This window comes from Brachycentrus maculatus, unplaced genomic scaffold (genome assembly GCF_059751285.1).
Source record: "Brachycentrus maculatus isolate JH-2025_06_01 unplaced genomic scaffold, ASM5975128v1 h1tg000170l, whole genome shotgun sequence".
NCBI lineage: Eukaryota > Metazoa > Arthropoda > Insecta > Trichoptera > Brachycentridae > Brachycentrus > Brachycentrus maculatus.
This window is the reverse complement of record NW_028280923.1, coordinates 814,455-837,290: the sequence shown is the minus strand read 5'-3', so window position 1 is coordinate 837,290 and position 22,836 is coordinate 814,455. Positions and strand designations below refer to the sequence as shown.

Genomic DNA, 22,836 nt, shown 5'->3' with positions numbered 1-22,836 from the left:
TTATTGTGAGGAATGTGGGTGTGTTGGTGACACAGTGGCGACGACAACATCCCGCAATCGTGTATACATGCCTTCAGCAAACAGACTAAGCTAAAACCCAATTAGTCAGTTTTTCATTCTTCCCTTATTTCACCATTCAAACATCTATCATACATAGTTTGGCCGCACATTCGTCTGAGAGATCGCATTTTAACTGCATTCAGTCTACTTTCATCCTTCGTTCCCGAACTCCGTGCTTCTTTTCAATACATTTTGAGTGTGTCTAAATACTTGTTCACAAATCAGGATTATCTCCAATTATAGGAGTTATTTATCATGTTATTTTTTTGACATCTCAACTAACAAATAAAAGAATTTCTGCTCTATAAAAAAGCTTCTTCGTCTCACTAATAGATGTCACTAGTAAAAATTCTAGTAGTTCTTTTACAATGTTTCGTAATTGGATCATATATATACATAGAACTTCCAAGAATTTGATTTGTAGTGTGACTGTCAATCATGGGTAGAATCGGTGAATGTTACACGTGTGTAAAGTTATAACTTAAACCAGCCTATGACGGTTGTAAGCCCCTTATATACCCAGATTTCTATATTCTTCTTCATCTTTGATGAGATGTCGAAAAATAATATCAAAAAATCTGTGTTTGATTTAAAAATTAATCCATAAATAAGTTATATATCGCTCACTCCTTTCAAGAACGTCATAAATCAAAAATCGTCAATTTTGAGTTGTGCATGTTTTCGTAATGCCCAGAAAATGTACTACATATATCCCAGCAAAAGCGGCACATTTTTAACTTAATATTTACCCGCTACAGGGCAGAAAGTGTTATTTTTGCATTTTGAAGAAAAGGTATTGTATAATTATTTTTTTAAATATACACAATATTTTTCAAATGGAGAAAAAAATATTCAGGTTTTACCTAAAAAGATCTGTTGCATAGTAAAAAGTTAAATAAGTGGCTTGATATTTTTTTTAATACATTGTATTTTATGTTTGAACTTTAAAAACGTTCTCCTGAAAAATCAAGTTTTTTGATTTATGACGTTCTTGAAAGGAGTGAGCGATATGTTACATGTACAATAAAATACTGCATAAAAACATAAATTTATATTGTAACAAGAATTGATTATCTGCAAGTGTATAGAGAATGAATGTCTTCAGGTGTCAAAAAAATAAAATGAATCTTGAATTGATTGAATTGAATAAAACTTACGCTAAACAGTTCCTTTCTCTCTCCTTCTGAGTCTATCACTACATCAACGTGTCCTCGCTTCAGCAAACCTCCCGAGATCTCCTGGATGGAGACGAGGGATCCGTTGGTCCACTGGCTTCTCATGAAGGACCGGGAGAAAGCCGTCGTCAGTCCTAAAACACACCCCAAAAAAATTACAATTTATCTATCCCCTAATTTAAAAAAAACGTTAGCATTATCAAGATATATGTATATAAGTGGTTATGATTTTAGATAACTTAACTAAATTTGTAGATACAAAGTATCTAAACTTTCGTCAGGCGGACTACGCAATTAAAAATGTAAAAATTAAAATTTAAAATAGGAATTGGTTTCATGGCACTTATGTTTGGTTTATTATTTTTTGACATCTCATCAAAGATGAAGAAGAATATGGAAGTCTGGGCATTTACGGGGCTGACGACCGTCATAGGCTGGTTTAAGTGATCACTTTACACACGTGTAACATTCACCAATTCTACCCATTATTGACAACCACACTACTTAAATTCTTGGAAGTTCTATATATATGAACCAATTTAGAAACCTTGTTCTTGAATCACTAGAACTTCACTAGAGACACCTATTGGTGAGATGTAAAGAAACTTTTTATTAAGCAGAAACTCTTATTTTAGTATGTGAGGTAAAAAAAAATAATAAAAAACCACACGGGGAAGAAAGTGCACTTGACTTTCTCGGAAAGGGGCGCAATCGTGTATACATGCCCCCGGCAAATAGGCCGACCTGAAAGCCATCTTATTTATTGTGAGGAATGTGGGTGTGTTGGTGACACAGTGGCGACGACAACATCCCGCAATCGTGTATACATGCCTTCAGCAAACAGACTAAGCTAAAACCCAATTAGTCAGTTTTTCATTCTTCCCTTATTTCACCATTCAAACATCTATCATACATAGTTTGGCCGCACATTCTAAACATTCGTCCACACTGTCGTGTGGACGAATGTTTAGAAAGCTAAACATTCGTCCACACGACAGTGTGGACGAATGTTTAGCTTTCTAGGGTTAATGAAAAATAAGAAGAAATCTTATTTACAGTATGAAGGCTGTCTGGAGATCAAATTTGTACTCATTGAAGACCAAGTGTGTTTGGTCGGTAATTTTAAACTGAGTTGTATCGTGGATCCTCAAGATCAGCTAAAAATGATTTGAAACATTCCAAATGTGGGTACATCGTAGAATGCTACGCATTCCATAGACTGATATGATCAGCAATGTGAATGTGTTTTAAAAAACAAAAGGAGGAAGCATCAGGTTCCTGCCCCCCAGGACTTCCACTGCTGACAATCCGTCGGCAGTTCTCATCTGACTTTCAGGACGTGGATCTGACTTGGGAGGATGCAAGGAAGCTGGGAGCCGACAGACCCTGGAGGCAGTTTGTGGACTCCAGATGCTCCACATAGGGAGCGGATATAGATAAGTAAACAAACAAATTTCATTAAAAAACAATTCTGCCTCTATAGCGTAATGGTCAGCCTGCTTGGCTACCATACTGAAGGTCCCAGGTTTGATTCCCAGGAGAGGTGATTTTTCACTCTAATATTTATTCAATATTACCCTGGACTAGTACCTGAAGTGGAGGGCTGATCACCTTTCCTTCATATGTTAACGATCAAGATAACACTGCATTTATATGAAGCAGTGCCCTATGCACCATCGGGTACAGATAAGGGTTTAGAAAAAACATACAATTTACCTCTTTGTCCTAAAACATGCCAATTATTCAACTTTGTATCGCTCTTCAAAATATCGGTAACCATTTTGTTAAATTTCGGGCAATTATCGGCAATCATCAATATTTTTTGCAGCAAGAACTGCTTCACTTCATATTCTTTCTCGTTCCTCGTCAGGACTTGCAGTAGCTCCCTCAAGACGTCCGCCGAGGGTCCGGATTCCAAGATGATGTCAACGGCGAGAGCCCGGCAACTGGAATCGAATCTCTTCGGCAGCTGGTAAAATATCCTTGTGCAGGTCTTCAACACGTCTTCGCTCCAGTAAGACTTCGGCATGGCCCGCAAGGCCTTCATCGCCGTGACCGCTACAGCCCTCTGGCCATCTTCGACTTGCTTCAGCAGCAGTTTTACGGAATCGGGATGTTGCATGTTTTTAAGGGCTCTGATGTATTTGACACGGCAGTCATTGTCGGTGCATGATTCCAAATAATAAGTGATTGAATTCATTACTTTTTCGACAACCTGAAATGACAAAAGTAATGCTATATCGATCACTCCTTTCAACAACGTCATAAAAAAGTCAATTTTCAGTTGTGTGTGTTTTCGGAATGCCCAGAAAATGTACTATATCCCAGCAAAAGAGGCATAATTTTAACTTAATATTTACCCGCTACAGGGCAGAAAGTGTTGTTTTTGCATTTTGAAGAAAAGGTATTGTTTAATTATATTTTGAAATATATTAAATATTTTTCAAATGGAGAACAAACCTTCAGGTTTTACCTAAAAAGATCTGTTGCACAGTAAAAAGTTCAATAAGTGGCTTGATTGGTTGTTTATCTTGTGTAACGCAAAGAAATCAAAACACGCAAGCAGTGCTCGGGTTAGCGCGATACGACACATGCGTCATCCGCGAACACTGCTCGGTGACAAGCATTAAAAGGATAAAGGTTACCTTCTTCTTCGTGTGCCTTTTTAGGTCTCTCCAACGTTGGCGATCGCTATGGCAAAGGCTTCGCGGTCCAGCGCCATCCGGAACAACTCTTTTCTTTCCATTTTAAAGGTTATAGAAAGATTCAATTAAGTTACCTTGTGTCTGAAACCATGTCCGGGTAGCTGTGACAATTTGTTGGCCATCGCGCTGACTGTAAGGATGAGAGTCTCAGTCAGTTTTGCGGGAAGGTTTGTGTTCTCCGAAAGCTTTAAAATGTCGTAAATGACTTCCTCCTGAAAAAAATCAAACATGAACCATTTAGGTAAAACAATTAGTCATATCGCTCACTCCTTTCAAGACCGTCATAAATCAAAAATCGTCAATTTTCAGGTGTGCATGTTTTCGGAATGCCCAGAAAATATACTGTATCCCAGCATAAGCGGCATATTTTTAACTTAATATTTACCCGCTACAGGGCAGAAAGTGTTGTTTTTGCATTTTGAAGAAAAGGTATTGTTTAATTATTTTTTTAAATATAATTAATATTTTTCAAATGGAGAAAAAACCTTCAGGTTTCACCTAAAAAGATCTGTTGCACAGTTGAAATTTCAATAAATGGCTTGATATTTATTTTTAATACATTGTATTATATTTTTAAATTTTAAAAACGTTCTCCTGAAAAATCGAGTTTTTTATTTATGATGTTCTTGAAAGGAGTGAGCGATATATGTAAACAATTGAGTCCTGATTCCAACCCGAATGCATAGAATCGGCAAAAATCGGCTCAAAGAATCGCGGAACAAAAGTGAAACTGGGCAGGTCATGTGGCACCTATGTCTGAGGATAGATGGACGAAAAAAATGCTAGACTGGAGGCCTAGAAGCATGGGTAGGCCCCAAACAAGATGGTCCGGTGATATTAGGAATGTGGCGGGCCTGCACTGGAAGAGAATCGCCTCCAACAGAGAACTGTGGAAGTCCAAGAGGGAGGCCTTTATCAATACTAGACACAATAAGAAGGCTGAAGTAAGTAAGTAATGTATGGAAGTGAAGCATGGAGTTGGCAAAAGAAGGATGAAAGTAGATTGAATGCAGCGGCAAAATGATGTATGATAGATGTTCGAATGGTGATATAAGGAAAGAATGCAAGACAGGATGAGGATTTTCTTTCATATTAATTATATTAACAGTGTGTTGAGATGGTTTGGGCATGAAGATTGTTTGAGAAGAAAGATTGGTGTGGTATTCTATTCTTTCTGCCTAAACCTTGCGGGGTGAGGTATGAGGTGAGTGAAGTTGGAAATGCAGAAGAAGACCGAGGAAAACTTGAAAGTGATCAGTTCGGGAATTGGAATAACCGTTGGATATATATGAGGAGATGCAGGAATGTGGAAGAGGTGAAGATTATGTGAAAAAAAAAATACACAGATCCGTGCTGTGCTCTATTCTCTCTGCCTACCCCTGCGAGGAAGCGGCTAGATGGTTAGTTAGTTTGTTAGATTTAAAATATTAGTTTTCCTTTTTTTAACGAAAAAAAAAACAATACATAGCATGTCTTATTTAAGGTTGGATATGTACAAATTTCATAATAATAATAATAAAACCCTTATCCGCACCCCAATGGTGCATAGGGCACTGCGTAATACAAACGCAGTGTTATCTTGATCGTTTACACATGAAGGAAAGGTGATCAGCCCTCCGCATTAGGTACCAGTCCAGGGTAATATTGAAAAAAATAGTACAGTGAAAAAATCACTTATATTTATTTTACCCCCCCCTGGGAATCGAACTCGGGACCTCCAGAACGGTAGCCGAGAGTGCTGACCATTACACTACAGAGATGGACAAATTTAAGATAGGTATACCTGTGGATTAGATCCTATAGATAACGCCCAGAGGTAACGCTCAGTATTGTCCACATCATATTCACTGTCGAAATGGAAGAACTTCTTGGCTGCTTGGTGGGCAGCTACAGTCTGCGTGAAGCCAACCAGGTCGCACAGTGGCTGCCTGGAATATGTCATTACAACAAAAAATACAAAATCAAAGGTAAATATAAAAATAATAAATGTAAGTCCATACTACTACAGTGGAACACCTAAAAATCCTGGGAAATCCTAACAAATTTTAAAAACTAATATTTGTAGGAAAATATATTTTTTTAAATGCAATGACTGAAGAACAACATTTATTATAATATAAAATAAGTATATATAACCTAATTTCGTTTAATTTTGTCTGCCTCCGTGGTGTAATGGTTAGCGTATTTAGTTACCGTGTTGGAGGTCCCGGGTTCGATTCCCAGGGGGGTTGAAAATAAATGTTAGTGATTTTATACTCTAATGTTTGTTTAATATTACCCTGGACTGGTCCCTGAAGCGCAGGAGGGATCACCTTGCCTTCGTGTAAGTAACAATCAAGATAACACTATGTCAAAAAGATGCAGTGCCCTATGCACCATTGGGTGCCGATAAGGATTAGAAGAAGAAAAAATTTTGTTTAAAAATTAATGAAAAGTATAAAGTACTGTACCTGTATTGCTACTCGAGTACTGTAATATTAGATTGAAATGTAAAAAGTTGAATATTAGGTGGCATAGGGCGGCACATACAACTGCTGTAGTGTAAAGTACTATGAATATATATATACTTTATTATAAATTTCTCAGCTAATCCAAACTTTTCCAAATCCGGCCACAGACTCAATTAGTTCGGATTTTCGGGGTTCCATTGTAATATTTATTCATTTATTTATTTATTAAACGGCTGAAGCCTTTAAGATAATACAAATATATATTACAGTAACTAATATAAAAATAAAAAATACACTAATGAATACACTAATAGAGAAACAAAAAGTCTTATAACAAAAATAGGCTTATAACATAAAATCATAATAAAATAGCAAGTAGTAAGCACTTGTAAATACACATCTCCTTCAAACACTATCGGCGAGCAGCAAGAGAGAGTGAAACATAACGTTTAAATTTATCCATTATAACATGGAGAAGAAATGCTGAGAAAGTACAGATTTCAAGGTGGATAACAATATTTTAAATAAATCTATACTTTCAAAAGCATTGGCTAACATGTGAAGCCGCGGAATCGGAGAGAACATGGCATAGTTTCCATTATGTACAAATACTGCAAATACAGATTTTTGCCTAGTACCTCTTTGACGCACGCTAAGCTTTATTTGATTTAGGAGATCAGGGCTGTCCAAAAAATTGTTAAGAATTTTATATAAGCAGTTTTATTGCAGAACATAAACCTTCCTCTAACCCTTAACCCCACCCGATGGTGCATAGGGCACCATTGGTTAGTTTTTAGTCAAATTGTAGGGAAAAAAATACTTACAATATTTCTTTGTTTTTTATCCCCTTCAAAGCATTATAGATCTCATCAGTTCTTGCTTGCCTGGCAACATTCAGCATTTTTATGAAGATTGTGGCCGACTTTATGGTCCCTAGAGAGGGAGACTTCAAGACGTCTCTGTTATCCTTTATTAGCTTACTCAACTAAAACACAGATACAATATTTTGAGTGTTCACAAATCTGGATTACCTCCAATTAGGAGTTATTTTATATTATTTTTTGACATCTCAACATAGGTGAAGATGAATATGAAAGTCTGGTTCTGGCCTGGCAAGAATACAACAGATATTATCAGGAAATAAAATAAGATTAAAAGTGCTAATATAAACTACAAATATTTGATTATAACAGAAAATTAAAAAACAAAAAGATGGAAATGAAAAAAGTTTGCAAATACTTACTTTATCGCTCACTTTTTTTAACAACATCATATTTCAAAAATCGTCAATTTTCAGTTATGCGTGTTTTTGGAATGCCCAAAAAATGTATTATATCCCAGCAAAAACGGCATATTTTTAACTTAATATTTACCCGCTACAGGGCAGAAATGTTGTTTTTGCATTTTAAAGAAAAGGTATTGTTTAGTTATTTTTTTAAATATACTAAATATTTATCAAATGGAGAAAAAAACCTTCAGGTTTTACCTAAAAAGATCTGTTGCAGAGTAAAAAGTTCAATAAGTGGCTTGATATTTATTTTTAATACATTGAAAGTTCTTGAAAGGAGTGAGCGATGTGTGTAAAGTGATCACTTCAACCAGCCTATGACAGTCGTAAGCCCCGTAAATGCCCAGACTTCCATATCCATATTATTTTCCATCTATGTTGAGATGTCAATAAATATAACTGATTTTTCACTACAGTTTTTATCATATAATTCACATATTACTTTATGTATGAGTTCGCAGCGGCATCTATGCTCGATTTGAACCAAAAACATGCAACTGTAGAGAGTAACCATGATTTTTCTAATTTTTTTAGTATAGATCTTATATTTAGTGTAGATCAGATTTAGATCTGTTAGAAATAATGAATTATTACCGTGGGGCAGTCATCTTGACACTGTGGATTTTCTCTGACAGTTTGTAATCCTTGCTCCTTTAAATTTTCTCCCTTTTCCACTAACTCTGCTATCACCGCCTTCACTGTTTCCCCTTTCATAGTCAAAGCTTCCCCTTGTTTACTATCATAAATTACGACCTTCTGGATGACATTAGCCATGTTTCCAGCTTCCTGCTTCGCAACTAACTTCATGGTGTGTGTTTCGCTGGACAGAATGGTCTCCAGAATCGTGTTGTCATTATTCATGGAGTATTTTGTTATCCTGGAGCTCTGAGTTGACACGGATAATATTCTTTCCGGGTGGTTGTTCTTGGGGTTTGAAGGGATAACACAATCGCTCTGCAAAAAGAAAAAGTAAAATGAATTTAATTTAAATTTTGTTGGTCAGATTGAAAGGAATTCGGTTTATTAATTTACGAATCGAAGAAATAGCGGCATAAAAGACATACTTCTTTTTCATCCTAATTTATTTATTTATAAGTCTATTTAATTACCTCCAGAAATGTTTGTTCTGAAATAAATAGGATATAAAATGCACAAAAAAATCTTGAATCTTGAATTATGAAGAGAAAAAGTGTTTAAAAAATGTTTTTTACTGATACATTGTGGCATATTTTATAAACTTACTAACTAACCATCAGACCGCTTCTCCGCAGAGGTAGGCAGAGAGAATAGAACGGCACAGTACTCTGTCTTTGCAAACATTCTTTGCCTCTTCCACATTCATGCATCCCCTCATACATAATAAATAATAATAAAAACCCTTTCCGCACCCCAATGGTGCATAGGGCACTGCGTCATATAAACGCAGTGTTATCTTCATCGTTTACACATGAAGGAAAGGTGATCAACCCTCCGCTTCAGGTGTCCAGGGTAATATTGAATAAATATTACAGTGAAAAAATCACTCATATTTATTTTACCCCCCCCTGGGAATCGAACCCGGGTCCTCCAGAACGGTAGCCGAGCATGCTGACCATTACACTACGGAGGCGGACATACATAGCCGCCGATTATTTCGACTCCTCACCCAACCAAATAACTAAGTTTTCCTCAATCTTCATCAAATTCTTTTGAATCCCGGTCCTCTGATATGCGATGATTTTATCCCCTTAGCTAAAATAGTAATTTGCCTAAACCGTGAAATCAATGAAAGCCAATTTTAATATTATGATTTAAAAATTTTATAACACCTCTAGCGTCAATTAGGGAAACTAACCACCCTTTGTATGTCCAGAGACACAGAATAAGATGAAAAGCTTTCACAATTGACTGAATAACACATTTTACAGTGTCATCATTGATTCTTTTATATGGTGTTTTAATCATATCTAATTGATTCAACTCTAACAAGCGAAGAAATTATTTTCGGTATATTTTTTTTTCACATAGATGCCAAAGCTACCAGAGTGTAAAACTCCTTTGGTTTTTTTCTCATTTGTTAAAAAGCAATATTTTGAGGAGATTTTAGTCAAGATGAGGTGTGCGGTGTGTGGAGAGCAAAAGCTGTCAAAAATGTATCTTCTCTTCAATACAGTTAAAATAAAACTGCCATTGTTGAAAAAAACCGAGTCACAAAATTGTTTAATGTATAAGGTTATAAGTTTAATGTTTGAAAATGTAAGAGATGCCTGAGTATATGAAGAATGAAAAGAGTCTGAAAGAAATTAAAAATAAAAGTTTTGTTTACTGTAAGTAGATGTAAATATTGTATATATATGATGTAAAATTAAGTGTAAATAATAGTTTATATTAGTGTAATATAAGCTAACTAAAGAAATAAATAAAATTTAAAAAAAAAATTAAAAAAATTTTTGAATATATGTATGTCTCATTGTCAATATTTTTATATATGTCGCCCACTCCTTTCAACAACGTCATAAATCAAAAAACTTGATTTTTCAGGAGATCGTTTTCAAAGTTTAAAAATATAATAAAACGTATTAAAAATAAACATCAAGCCACTTATTGAACTTTTTACTGTGAACACATCTTTTTAGGTAAAACCTGAATGTTTTTTCTACATCTGAAAAATATTAAGTGTATTTAAACAAAAAATTAAACAATACATTTTCTTCAAAATGCAAAAACAACACTTTCTGCCCTGTAGCGGGTAAATATTAAGTTTAAAATATGCCGCTTTCGCTGGGATATAGTACATTTTCAGGGCATTCCGAAGACATGCACAACTGAAAATTGACGATTTTTGATATATGACGTTGTTGAAAGGAGTGAACGATATATCATATTTCTCTCTCTTTTGTATATCACTCCTAACATAAGGCTTAAAACGAGTGACTCATTCTATCTATAATTATTGTAATAACTTTATATTTATTGTAACAAGGATAAATATATTCTAGGGTTGATATACTCGGTCGTTATCACTGTTAATTGATTGTTTTCTAATTATTTTATTGACCTTTGAGTTCTTATCTAATCAGTCATTGGTTCTTCTCTTTCTATTTGTAATAGTTACATTAGAGAAAAAGGGATAAGAATAAATAGAGAGATAACAATATATACCTAAGGTCAAAACTGGCCACAGCAAGCAATTTTTCTATGGAACAGTTTTTAAAATGCGAGAAACTGGCTAGAACACCCCTGAGGGGTGGAAGAAGCCATAAAATAATAACATAATAAATAAACACACAAAAAATTACCACTTTTTATACCTTTGACTTAGTGAATGTGGTCGGCGAAGTAGAGGTGTATTGAACATTGCAATAACCGGACACATCAGTTTCATTTTTTTCTAAATCCAACACCTGAAACTGTAAAAAAAATACAAAAATAATTAGCGAAGAAAATATCCTTTTTCCGTTTGTTAAATAAAATACAGCCAAAGATAAAGTTTTGTGAAAGTAAAAAGCAAAATACTAATATAAATTCCATATAAAAATCATAGTTTACCTCTTATTACTTGTTTAAAGTAGCGGTAGTTATCTGATTTATAAAGATAAATTAATAACAATTAAATTTTTCTATCGATCTTGCATATAAAAAATATCCATATAGTTACCTGACTACTTTATTTTCTTTTGGGCCAGGGTATATATTTAATTTATAACTGAACTGGTTAGGTACTAGATTTATTTTATTAAAAGTACCTACCTGAAACAAGCTGACTATTCCTTTTTTGAAATTTACAAAGCTCAGAGATTCCTTCTGATTGAAGTAAACTTTTTCAATTTCCCCCCTTTTCCACAGGGCATAAAATGGTGTGTTATCGATTGTATCCAAATTGGAAGCATGCTCCACAAATCCTTCTGGTGATGGAGCTTTCCTGGACATTATGTGCAGTTTTGGTGAAACAAGCTGGAATCAAAGGAAACATTTGAGGAAATTATTCAAATATACGTTAACAGTTATATTTTGTCATTGGAAATCGGCAATATTACCGTAATCTGTTTTACAATGTCAATATCAAATCCAAAGTCCGTTTACAAAATAAAATATACAAGAATTGGTCACTAGAGACGAGATTCTTAATGGAATTATAGTTATTAAATGTCATTATGAATTTTTAATAAGTAAAAACTTGTTTACAGATGTGCAAAGACTTTGAAATATTAATATTACCCGCGAACTGGAATCTTATACGATCATAGTGTGTTTGAACCCGGCACCAAATGTAAACAAACTGACTAACCTTGAACTTGAGTAGTTTTTCTCCATTCTTGCCTTCCCAGATAGCCCCGATGTGAATATCACCACTCAAGAGGTATCCGACAGTCTTGTTAGAGTAGCTAACGTCGTTCAACAAAACTTTACTTTCCAGAGCGTACACTTTGGACTTCTCTCCCAACTTGAATCCTGTATGACCCTGACCTTGACCCCCGAGAGCTGCGGATGAAAGTAGAACGAATCCATGACTGCAGATCCCCGTTAAAATGTAGAGAAACACCACAAGATCACGAGCGGAAAACTTCTGAGAAGTTGCCATTTCATCGCAAGACCCTCTCCGTCTGACAGTGACCACAGAATAACGATATTAAAATCGTCGGAGCAGAGCGGTCATCGCTCGGTTTTCGCCTTTTGGCTTTCTGACACTCGGGTCATATACGAAAACGAAACACAAATGCAAAAATCACAACATCACAAAACACACAATCACCAAGCCGTGATTTCGCGATCGAATCACGAATCCTCATTGGCTGTCGCATATTGAATGACAGGTTTCCCGCGCGTGTGAATATGTTTACATGCTTCTGTAAAAAACGTCCAGTAAGACACCTCATCGAAAAATTGTACTTTACTTAAAAGTACTTACTTGGGCGTATACATTTTTATCTTTCTTTTGATATGTTGTATCATATTATCTACCAAATAGTGTAGTTAAAGTAAACCTACAGCCATGGAAGTATCCAGTAGGACACCGCATAAAAAAGTTTGCCAATCTTCAAAGTATTGTAATCATTTTATATATATTTGTATCTACATTTTGATGTATGTCTATTATATTACCTATCAAGAAAGTAATTATTAGTTCTGAGCGGATGAAGTTAGCGCTCGGCGCGGTTATAAAGTTTAAATAACTGTTTCGCTCTCGTTTTATTCGAATTAAGTCGTACAAGAAAATTCAATCTCGCTTAATACAGGTAATGATCGAGATGAGTTAGAAATGGATGCGTAATCACTGGAACAGTCGCCGTTATTTTTCTATCGGATTCGCGGCTCAGCTATAGTTTCACTTTTAAATTTCGTTAAAATTCAATACACAGAAGTACATTGTGCATTTTATAACTGACAGTAGAGTAAAAGGGTTATTTAAAAAAAGATTTCAAAACCAATAATGGATCTTTGTCAGACGGGAGGAATATCTAATTTAACATACTCAACCTATAAAGGATTGTATTAGACTCGTTTTGTGTTTATAACATCCGATATAATCAATATTTTCATTCATCATTTTCTTGTGGAAAATTCGCCTTCGTAAATACGTTGTTTTCGTAAGTTGGTAATGAATGACGTCACAGAAAAGATGGATTTATTTTAATATTGGTAACATTGCTAAATTATCGGCGGCTCTATTTGTTGAGGTCTATAGTCCCCCCTCCTACCCCCCCCCCTACCCTCATATTTGTATAACACAAATGGTAAACAAACACAAAAAAACACAAAAATTGTAAACAAAATGGTTCACAACGGCGTGCTAGTACCGACACTAATGTATGGAAGCGAAACATGGAACTGGCAAAGGAAGGATGAAAGCAGAGTGAACGCTGTTGAAATGCGCTCCCTCAGACGAATGTGTGGAAAATCATTGTATGACAGAATTAAAAACGACGATATAAGAAAGGAATGTAAGGCTGAACGAGGAATAATTGAAAAGATTAGGAAGAGTTCTTTGCGGTGGTATGGACATGTGGAGCGAATGGATAACGAGAGAATGACTAAGAAAATATATGTGGCGAATGTGAGAGGGAAAACAGAACGTGGACGACCGAAAAAGACTTGGTACGATCAGATCAATCAGAACCTAAAATCTGGCGGTGTCAAAAGTCTGCGTAATCGGAGGGCATGTATGACTAGATGTATGGATGTGAAGGAGGCGAGGAGTGTATGTCAGGACAGAAGAGTGTGGCGTTCCATCCTCTCTGCCTACCCCTGCGGGGAAACGGCGTGATGGTAGTAGTAGTAGTAAACAAACAATCTACACTACTACTATTACAGTTCTATACACCATAGACAATAAATTATATGAGGTCATTAAACGTTCGATGACGGAAGTTTGATGATGTATGTGAACGCACGTTTTTTTCAAATATCTAAAGTTTAAACCTTAATATCTCCCTTAGTTCTCTACAGATTTCAATACGAATATTATCGACAGTCTTGTGATTTTTCATTTTAATTTATTAGCCAATAAACCAACATCGTGACAAAAATCTATTATTGCCCGATATGAACATTTAACAAAATACTTAAACTACCTTTTTCCTTTGCCTTCCTTATTATCATCCATTTGTAATTTGTTTTTTTAATGTTCAAGTACTATCCACCTTCTGATTGCAGATAACTATATATGGTATCAAACGTTTTGACCAATATCACTAGTCTGTTTTTAGTTGGTTGGAAGATATTGCTTTTTATCAATAAGCCTGCCGATGTACTTATTTATTTTGTGTACATAAAATTTAAATAAACAAATAAAATACGAACGCCTATAACATAATTTTATTAAATATTTCTCCTCAGGGGGTTCGTACATCTTCGCAGTACCTTTCACAAGCTTGTACGAGTAAGGGTATACAATCTCGAGTGCCCTAGTCCTTACTGTCTTCTCCTTTTATTTCAATTACATCGGTAATGTCCTTCACCTTAAGCTCGTTCACTTACGTCGACTTGAGCTCATATACTTATTATACTTAGATATTATTGATAGGTACCTTCATACGTACCTACTTACTAATATCTACTGTCTTTTTTTTTTGCAAAAAAAATCTCTTCTTTTTTCATTCCCTTATATCAGTATGTCCTTCACATTAACCTCGTTCACTTACAACATTATTCTAATACTCATATATATCTAATGTAAATAGATCTCTCAGACCTAAACATATTCTTTTTAAAAGGTACACATACTTATATACTTATATACTAGGCAGCCCGCCTTAACTCAAATTACGGCTGTTTGGCGTAACACGGCTCAAAGCATTCTTATAACTGGCCTCTATCGTATAAAATCACAGATTTTGCTCTATCTCTTTCCTTTACCGAGATACTCATTATCCAAATAGTCGCAAAATTTTATTAATTTTATATATGTATTGGGCAAAGAGTATCATTTTAAGCCCGTTTATTTCAAAACTACTGTTTTTAACTTGCAAAAATTTGCCTTTGCACATCAGTATATTTTAAATACCTATCTAGGTATTAATCTTAATACTAGGTATTAATATCTTAATATATTAATATCTATTAAGTAGGTACCTAGTACCTACATACGTAGGTACCTACTTACTAAATATCTGCTTTAAAATTTAAATTCAAAAGTCGAATAAGAATCCTGTTTGAAGACAGTTTTAAACCGTCCAATCAAAAGGTAAAGTGTGAATCCTACTCCGAAAAGGAATTCCGTGTCTGGGGTCCCGTTATTTTTCGTGGGAGTTATTGTATTGTGAGAGGTACCTACATACCTAACTTATCACATATCGCTCACTCCTTTTAACAACGTCATAAATAAAAAAACATGAGATCGTTTTTAAAGTTTAAAAATATAATGAAATGTATTTTTAAAAAAATATCAAGCCACTTATTGCACTTTTTACTGTGAACAGATCTTTTTAGGTAAAACCTGAATGCTTTTTCTCCATTTGAAAAATATTTAGAAAAAAAATTATGCAATACGTTTTCTTCAAAATGCAAAAACAACACTTTCTGCCCTGTAGCGGGTAAATATTTAGTTAAAAATATGCCGCTTTTGCTGGGATATAGTACATTTTCTGGGCATTCCGCGCAACTGAAAATCGACGATTATTGATATTTGACGTTGTTGAAAGGAGTGAGCGATATGTACGTGAGGTAGACCATAGTACCGAATAATATCGTACACATTACACGAATGACATTATTATTATCGACTGTCTTTATACATTAATGAAAAACGAAGAACCTAACGTACTGTCAGCGCTAATATTTGATTTGATATTACAAAAAAAATAATGCCTTTTGGCGCGGAAAGAATAATAAGGAAAATCTCTTCATTAAATAAATTATTTCATCGCAAAATAGCGGTATATTTCGGAGGTTTATTAAAAAAAATTCATTAAAATACAATTAATTAAGGATCTATGTAATATGAAACTCCTAGGCACGACGATTTGATTTGACCTCGATTTTTGGGGGGTTAAAATTTAAAAAAGGGATTTTTCGCTTCAAAATTTATTGAATATCACCCTGGATTAGTACCCGAAGCGGGGGCTGATCACCTTTCCTTCATGCGTTAACCATCAAGATAACACTACGTTTATATGACGCAGTGCCCTATGCACCATTGGGTGCGGATAAGGGTGTTTAATTATCTTGATTACGGTTTAGGCGCCAATTTAGGGCAGCTATAATCAGTGGTGGGCTGCAGGGGGCTCGGAGGGGCTAGCGCGAGCCCCTCCGTACTTCTCTCTTCTTAGTGTATGCTCCAGATAGGACACTCGCGTGTAACGATATATGTCTAAAACGTGACGCGACCTTGAAATTAGAACTCTCAATTCTCGTACAATAATCGTTTATCGAATAGCCGCCGAAGAGGTTTCACTTCAATAAATAAACAAACAAATAAATACATATATTGTTTTGCAGTGTGTTATAACTTTGATTTGATTAGATACTAGGACACAAAATGCCGAACCCTCTTCTAGCGGAACGGAAGATCTGTCGACGACAGTCAACAGTCCGCCTTCTCCTGAGGAGTTTTACGTGGTTTCCTCCCAGCAATGAGCAAATGCTGACAAGTTCCTGATTGGACCACACTAGATTATCCCTCCTGGTCCCAACACAGATTTAAATCAAACATGTTTATTTAGTTAGAAGACACAAAAATCCACTTAATGATCTATAAACCTTGTACATAATAAGCAAAGTAAATAATAAATGCAATTCCCATGTAAAAAAATAATGAAAACTATTTATTTTCTATGAGGCTCGTATGCACTGTTATTGGCTCTAAATAGCAGTATGCATGTTATTTGTAATTAAATAAAATAGAGGTTAATTGTTTGATAAAATAATAGATGAGTACCCATAAACACAGAAAAAAAATCACCACACACAAAAGACAAGGTTTTATTCACGAAGCATACATAATAATATATAATGGTTACATGGTTACAATTTTAAAAGCAGGTCCAAATCATTGTTCACAAATCTGGGTTCGTCCACTCAGGAGTTATTTTTATATTGATATCTCAACAAAGATGAAGAAGAATATAAAAGTTTGGGTATTTTGACAGGGTTTACGAAATATCATATGCTGGTTTAAATGATCACTTTATACATGTGTAATAATCATCATCTACCCATGATTGACAACCACACTATTTGAATTTCGGAAGTTGTATTTGTGTCGCCTAGTTTCAAAATCCGCCAGATCCAATTTTATAAGATATTAAAATAAATGCTATTTCGGAATGCCAATTGTGGGTTTTATTTAAATACTTGAAAACCCTGCTATAAAATACTTAAAAACAGCATTGAATTTCAAATTCCGAAATATTCATGAAACTTGCCCTCTGACCCAAATCAGCCAATCAGAGAGCGCGGATAGGTAAAAAATTAAGAAGACGTCATTATCGGTTTGTGCCTCGTGTTTTTTTTTTTAAAGAAAAAAATTCCAATAAATTGGGAAAATGCTTTATTTCACAATATTTTATCTAATGATAGACAAATCATTGAAACATAAATGTTACACGGAGAATTTTGCATTTTTTGTAAAATCGACTTACATGGATCTGGCGGATTTTGAAAGTAGGCGACACATTTATCCTTTAAATGACGCCTTCTTTCATATGCGAGTTCTTGGCATCATCTATGGTTGAGATGAGTAAGGTGTTTTTTTTTTTAATTAAGCAGAGACCTTCTAAATACTCAGACTTTCATATTCCTTTTTATCCACGTTGAGATATGAATATCAAGAGGCAAGTAGTTAGTTGGTTGATTGGTTATTTTGGTGTAGAACTCTGGGATTGTGATGTATGTATGTATATGATTACGTCTTTCTTACCGGGAGCTATGACACCCATATGACCTACAAGAAACCAAAAGTGCATTACCGTTATGAAATACCATTATCGAGATTACAAAAAACGCATAAGGATCGTCACAGACTCGACACAACATAATATAATATTAGGTGTATGCATATAAAACCGCAGTTTGCCGATAGATGGCACTAGCTTTTGTATGGGCACGTATAGACTTGAAGTTGGCAATGCATTGTTTATTGCTCTTTTATATATCTTTTATTTATTGTTTCGGCATTCACTTTGTAGTAAGACATGATGAAATTTAAAAGAAAAATCTTTTTTTACCACTTGAGTTATATTTATTTTATTTTAACAACTAGTTAACACCTTCAGGTCTACATATAAACTTAATGTTTACAATTAGACCTGAAGATGGAAGGAATAGCTTCTGAAACTAGTCGTTAAAATTAAATAAATACAACTCGAGTGGTAAAAAAGGCGTTTTTTTAAATTTCTCTTAAATATCAGCTGTCAAACGCATATATATAATTTCAAGTTTGGCGCCAAAAAAGAGTATTCGCGGGAAATTTTACTTTTCGCTTTTTCCTACCCTACCCCGCGTATTCACCAGACATAGCCTTTTCTGATTACCTACCACTTTTTCCTGATCGACTAATCGACTAATTTTTAAGCGAATAATTGAACGATAAAAATGTCTATGTATAACACAATTTTGTCAGATTTATACAGCGTACTCGTTAAAATACATTTAATTTTTTTTGTTGATTAACGAAAAACATTTTCGCTAGAATTCACTAGCATATGTAAAAAAATATATAAAAAATACTATTATACCATTAATTATACAAAACATTAAACCTTGAGTGTAAGTCCCTCTCCAAGCACAAGAGCTCAGTCTCCTTTTCGGAGAGGCACAGCGAATCGAAAACTATAAGTATGCCATATGTATAAATGTTTAGAAATTGTATTATGTTGTACTTAAAAATGTAACTATATTAAATAAATAAATAAAAATAAATTAATCAATATGTTTTTGCTGTAAAAAAAATGCAAAGCACTAACTTGTTCTTTCTACCTAACGACAATCTGATCTCGAGAGGCGCAATTCATGAGTGCTAAAATATTTTAATATCTTTTATATTCAAACAATTTTTTAAAATACATGAATACACATTAATGTATATTTTAATAAAATTACATAAATAAAAATATAAAAACCCTTATCCGCACCCCAATGGTGCATAGGGCACTGCTTCATATAAACGCAGTGTTATCTTGATCGTTTACATATGAAGGAAAGGTGATCAGCCCTCCGCTTCAGGTACCAGTCCAGGGTAATATAGAATAAATATTATAGTGCAAAAATCACTTATATTTATTTGACCCCCCCTGGGAATCGAACCCGGGACCTCCAGAATGGTAGCCGAGCGTGCTGACCATTACACTACGGAGGCGGACATAAAATTTCTTAATTAAATTCACCCAGCATTCGATAATCAATTTATAAATAATGCATATTTTTCACATCACACGCTAATTCTTGCTAGTACCCGTGAACTCCTCTTAATGCAACACGGACTGTCGGAACAGCACTTTGGATCCTTCAAAGAAATTCAAAATAGGATAGTCCAAGGGATTTCCTCAAAAAACCAGGATTTCTTTCAACACGTATCCTATGTTTTGCCAAAAAATGGATGAAAGCAGTAATTAGCGACGGAAATAATTTCGATTATTTCCGTTTGATATTGAAAAAAGTGGTTAAATTCACCAAAAAAGGCGGTTTCGTATGCATACATCTAATATCCGCTCATTTGGTGCAAAAATGACGTTTAAATATGTCAAAATGTGCGTAAGTACTATTTACATTGGAAGAAACATGGACAGAATTGATTTTGTGGTGAAACGCTGCGACATGGCGCGAGTGTCATTGTAGAATTGAGTAAAAAGGCGCCATTTCTGTTGCTACAACGTCTGAATGGCATCTCCTGTAATATTCCTAAAAGTGTAATTACGCCATTGTTGTACCAAATAAGCGATATGTATATCGACACATGAATGCAGAACTATCATCACAAAACCCATGCAAGTCAATTTCGTTATATTAGTACAATATTATAAAATCCAATAACGCATTCGAAAATGTTACATAAAATCCTGGTAAAGATGTATTTTTTAACCCTCTCTCGTACATTTAAAAAATAAGTTTAATAAATCTCTAGTGTGCAATTTATATTGTTAATTAATTAGTACGCAGTTTTTTAGGTATTATTTTTTAAGCAATTTCAGAAAGGCCTCATATGAGGTTTATTTGTATTTGAGGGAGCATAATATGGAATTATAACATTTTTATGACAACGTTCATAAATTATATGCAAGATAGGTAAAATAAAATTTATTTATTTATTCCAATATGACAAAATAATGCAATGAATATGAATAATGCCGACCTTAAAACTGACTTATATTTATTTGATATTACCCTAGACTGGTAACTGAAACGCAGAACTGATCACCTTTCCTTCGTGTAATTGACGATCATGATAATAAATCGATACGATGCAGTGCCCTATGCACCATTCCATTAAAAGATGAAGAGATTAGAGAAACATATAACACAAAAATAATTAAATTTATGGTGTCCTTCATAATGTATGATTCAATTATCATTAAACACCGCGTCCATTCGATGCAGTGCCCTGTGCACCATTAGGGTGCGGACAGGGGTCAAAGAAGATAACAGGTCAGACTCTGTAGACGGGCAATAACAGTGAACAAAGTACCTATTTACTGCGCGAACTGAGTATATGCTGAGAAAAGAAAACAAATTATCTCAAAATGTCAGAGGCTAACACAGATTATATTATATTGTATATCAAACTTTGCATTTTCTAACTTGACAACACGACGAATGGTTCATTGAATCTACTATGTATAGCTTTAAACGTAGATAGATAATTAATAAAACAATTCAACTTTACAGTGATGGCCCGGCTAACGAATCTAAATCGTTGCACGAAGCGATTCGTTAACCGAATTTAAAAGCTTTGTCGCTGGTGATATTTTTTTTGTTTACTTAGCAAAAGTTTACTTGCATTGGGCCTCGCTTTAGACAAAGTGTCGGGTTGTGGTCCCGTAGTTAGTGTCGCGGACTCTTGAGTCAGAGTTTCTGGGTTCGAACCCACTCTGCCACTATTTTTAATAATGAGTCGCTTAGGCTAACAGAAATAGTATGAAAGTGAAGTATTTTGGTAAATCATAAAAACGCAAATATTTCTTTTTCTATTATTTTTTGACATCTCATCAAAGATGAAGAAGAATATGGAAGTCTGGGTATTTACGGGGCTGACGACCGTCATAGGCTGGTTTAAGTGATCACTTTACACACGTGTAACATTCACCAATTCTACCCATTATTGACAACCACACTACTCAAATTCTTGGAAGTTCTTTATTCTTCTCTTGAAGTATTTGGACACACTCAAAATGTTGTACATTTCTTTTTCTTTTACAAAAAAAAAACATAAAACATGATTTATAAACTACATTTTATAACTTTATATATTTTAAAAACTATAGATTTTATAAACATATTACATGATTAATTTGTCTTATTTATTGTTTCAGCATTCAATTTGTTGTGAGACATGATGAAATTTAAATTAAAACACCAGTTTTTTTTACAAACCAATAGTTTATATTAAGACCCGAAGATGGAAGCATGTGCAGCTTTCGAAACTAGTCATTAAAATAAAAATAAATATAATTCAAGTGGTAAAAAACAAGAGTTTTAATTAAAATTTATTTGTCTAATCCACTTCGTTAGCCGAGTAAATACAACGATTTTTTAGCAAAATCATTCGTTAGCCGGAGGATTATGAATTTTGCCACAAGTTGAAATTAAAATATGAATAGATTTCGAAATAAAAATATAAATTTACCGTAGGTAATTTATTATTGTTAAACTACGTACATTTTAAAATATCTTACAATATATCATTGATTGTTTTATGTATATCTAAGAGTGCATAGGGCATTGAATTATTTAGTGTAAATTTGATATAGGTGATCAGTAGAGCGCATAATATGGTAGCTTATAATAACAATACTATATGCAAACATACGTTAAAAATAATGAAGATTTTTTAAATATTTAGATTTTGTTGATATCTTATATATAATAGATTATTTATAACCTTTCAATTAACACAAAAAATGGAACTATACTAAATTAGCGTTAATTTGATAAAGGTGATCAGTAGAGGGCATCATATGGCAGTACAATAATAATACTTTACGCAAACATATGTAAAAATAATGAACATTTTTAATAAATGTTGATTTAGTTGATATCTTATACATAATAGATGATTTCTAACCTTTTAACTTACACTACAAAACTAGCACTATACTAAATTAGCGTTAATTTGATAAAGGTGATCACTAAAGCGCATCATATGCCAGTTTATAATAAAAAATACCAAAAACATATGTTACAAATATATATCTTTTACATAGTAGATAATTTCTAACCTTTTACTTTACACTACAAAACTAGTACTATACTTAACAAAAGGAATAAAAAAAACTGTTTATGATAACAAACAAAAAATTAATAAGAAAATTGTATCAAACTTACCAAAAAAACATGAAATACACACGAACACCAAGCAAAAATTCAAATATTCCGCCATTTTCAAAAATATCAAACGTCAAATGTTCGTTATTTCTCTCTAAATTTGTGAACACGCGATGTTCACTGCATTCCAAAACGCGCGTGATGACCCGCTCTGTTGAGTGTTGGAGCCGGACTGGCCGCAGCGCGGTGTCTGGAGTCGCAGT

The 22,836-nt window shown here is 34.2% G+C and overlaps 1 protein-coding gene across 2 annotated transcripts in view; it reads right to left on the bottom strand.

The window, feature by feature from the left end:
* The window catches only part of LOC148308319 (microsomal triacylglycerol transfer protein-like), a 29,282-nt gene extending 6,446 nt beyond the window's left edge, over positions 1-22,836 (bottom strand). Inside the window, exons 1-10 of one of the 2 annotated variants that reach the window (XM_088261951.1) lie at positions 22,634-22,836; positions 11,946-12,139; positions 11,408-11,611; positions 10,969-11,067; positions 8,273-8,632; positions 7,215-7,375; positions 5,724-5,868; positions 4,015-4,152; positions 2,952-3,450; positions 1,218-1,369 (exon numbers count right to left, since the gene is read on the bottom strand). In XM_088261951.1, the coding sequence (XP_088118077.1) occupies positions 1,218-1,369; positions 2,952-3,450; positions 4,015-4,152; positions 5,724-5,868; positions 7,215-7,375; positions 8,273-8,632; positions 10,969-11,067; positions 11,408-11,611; positions 11,946-12,139; positions 22,634-22,688 (2,007 nt within the window). In that variant the 5' untranslated portion in view covers positions 22,689-22,836. Of the gene's footprint in view, positions 1-1,217; positions 1,370-2,951; positions 3,451-4,014; positions 4,153-5,723; positions 5,869-7,214; positions 7,376-8,272; positions 8,633-10,968; positions 11,068-11,407; positions 11,612-11,945; positions 12,470-22,633 lie in introns of those variants that run through there. The other variant, XM_088261950.1, reaches the window with a different exon arrangement.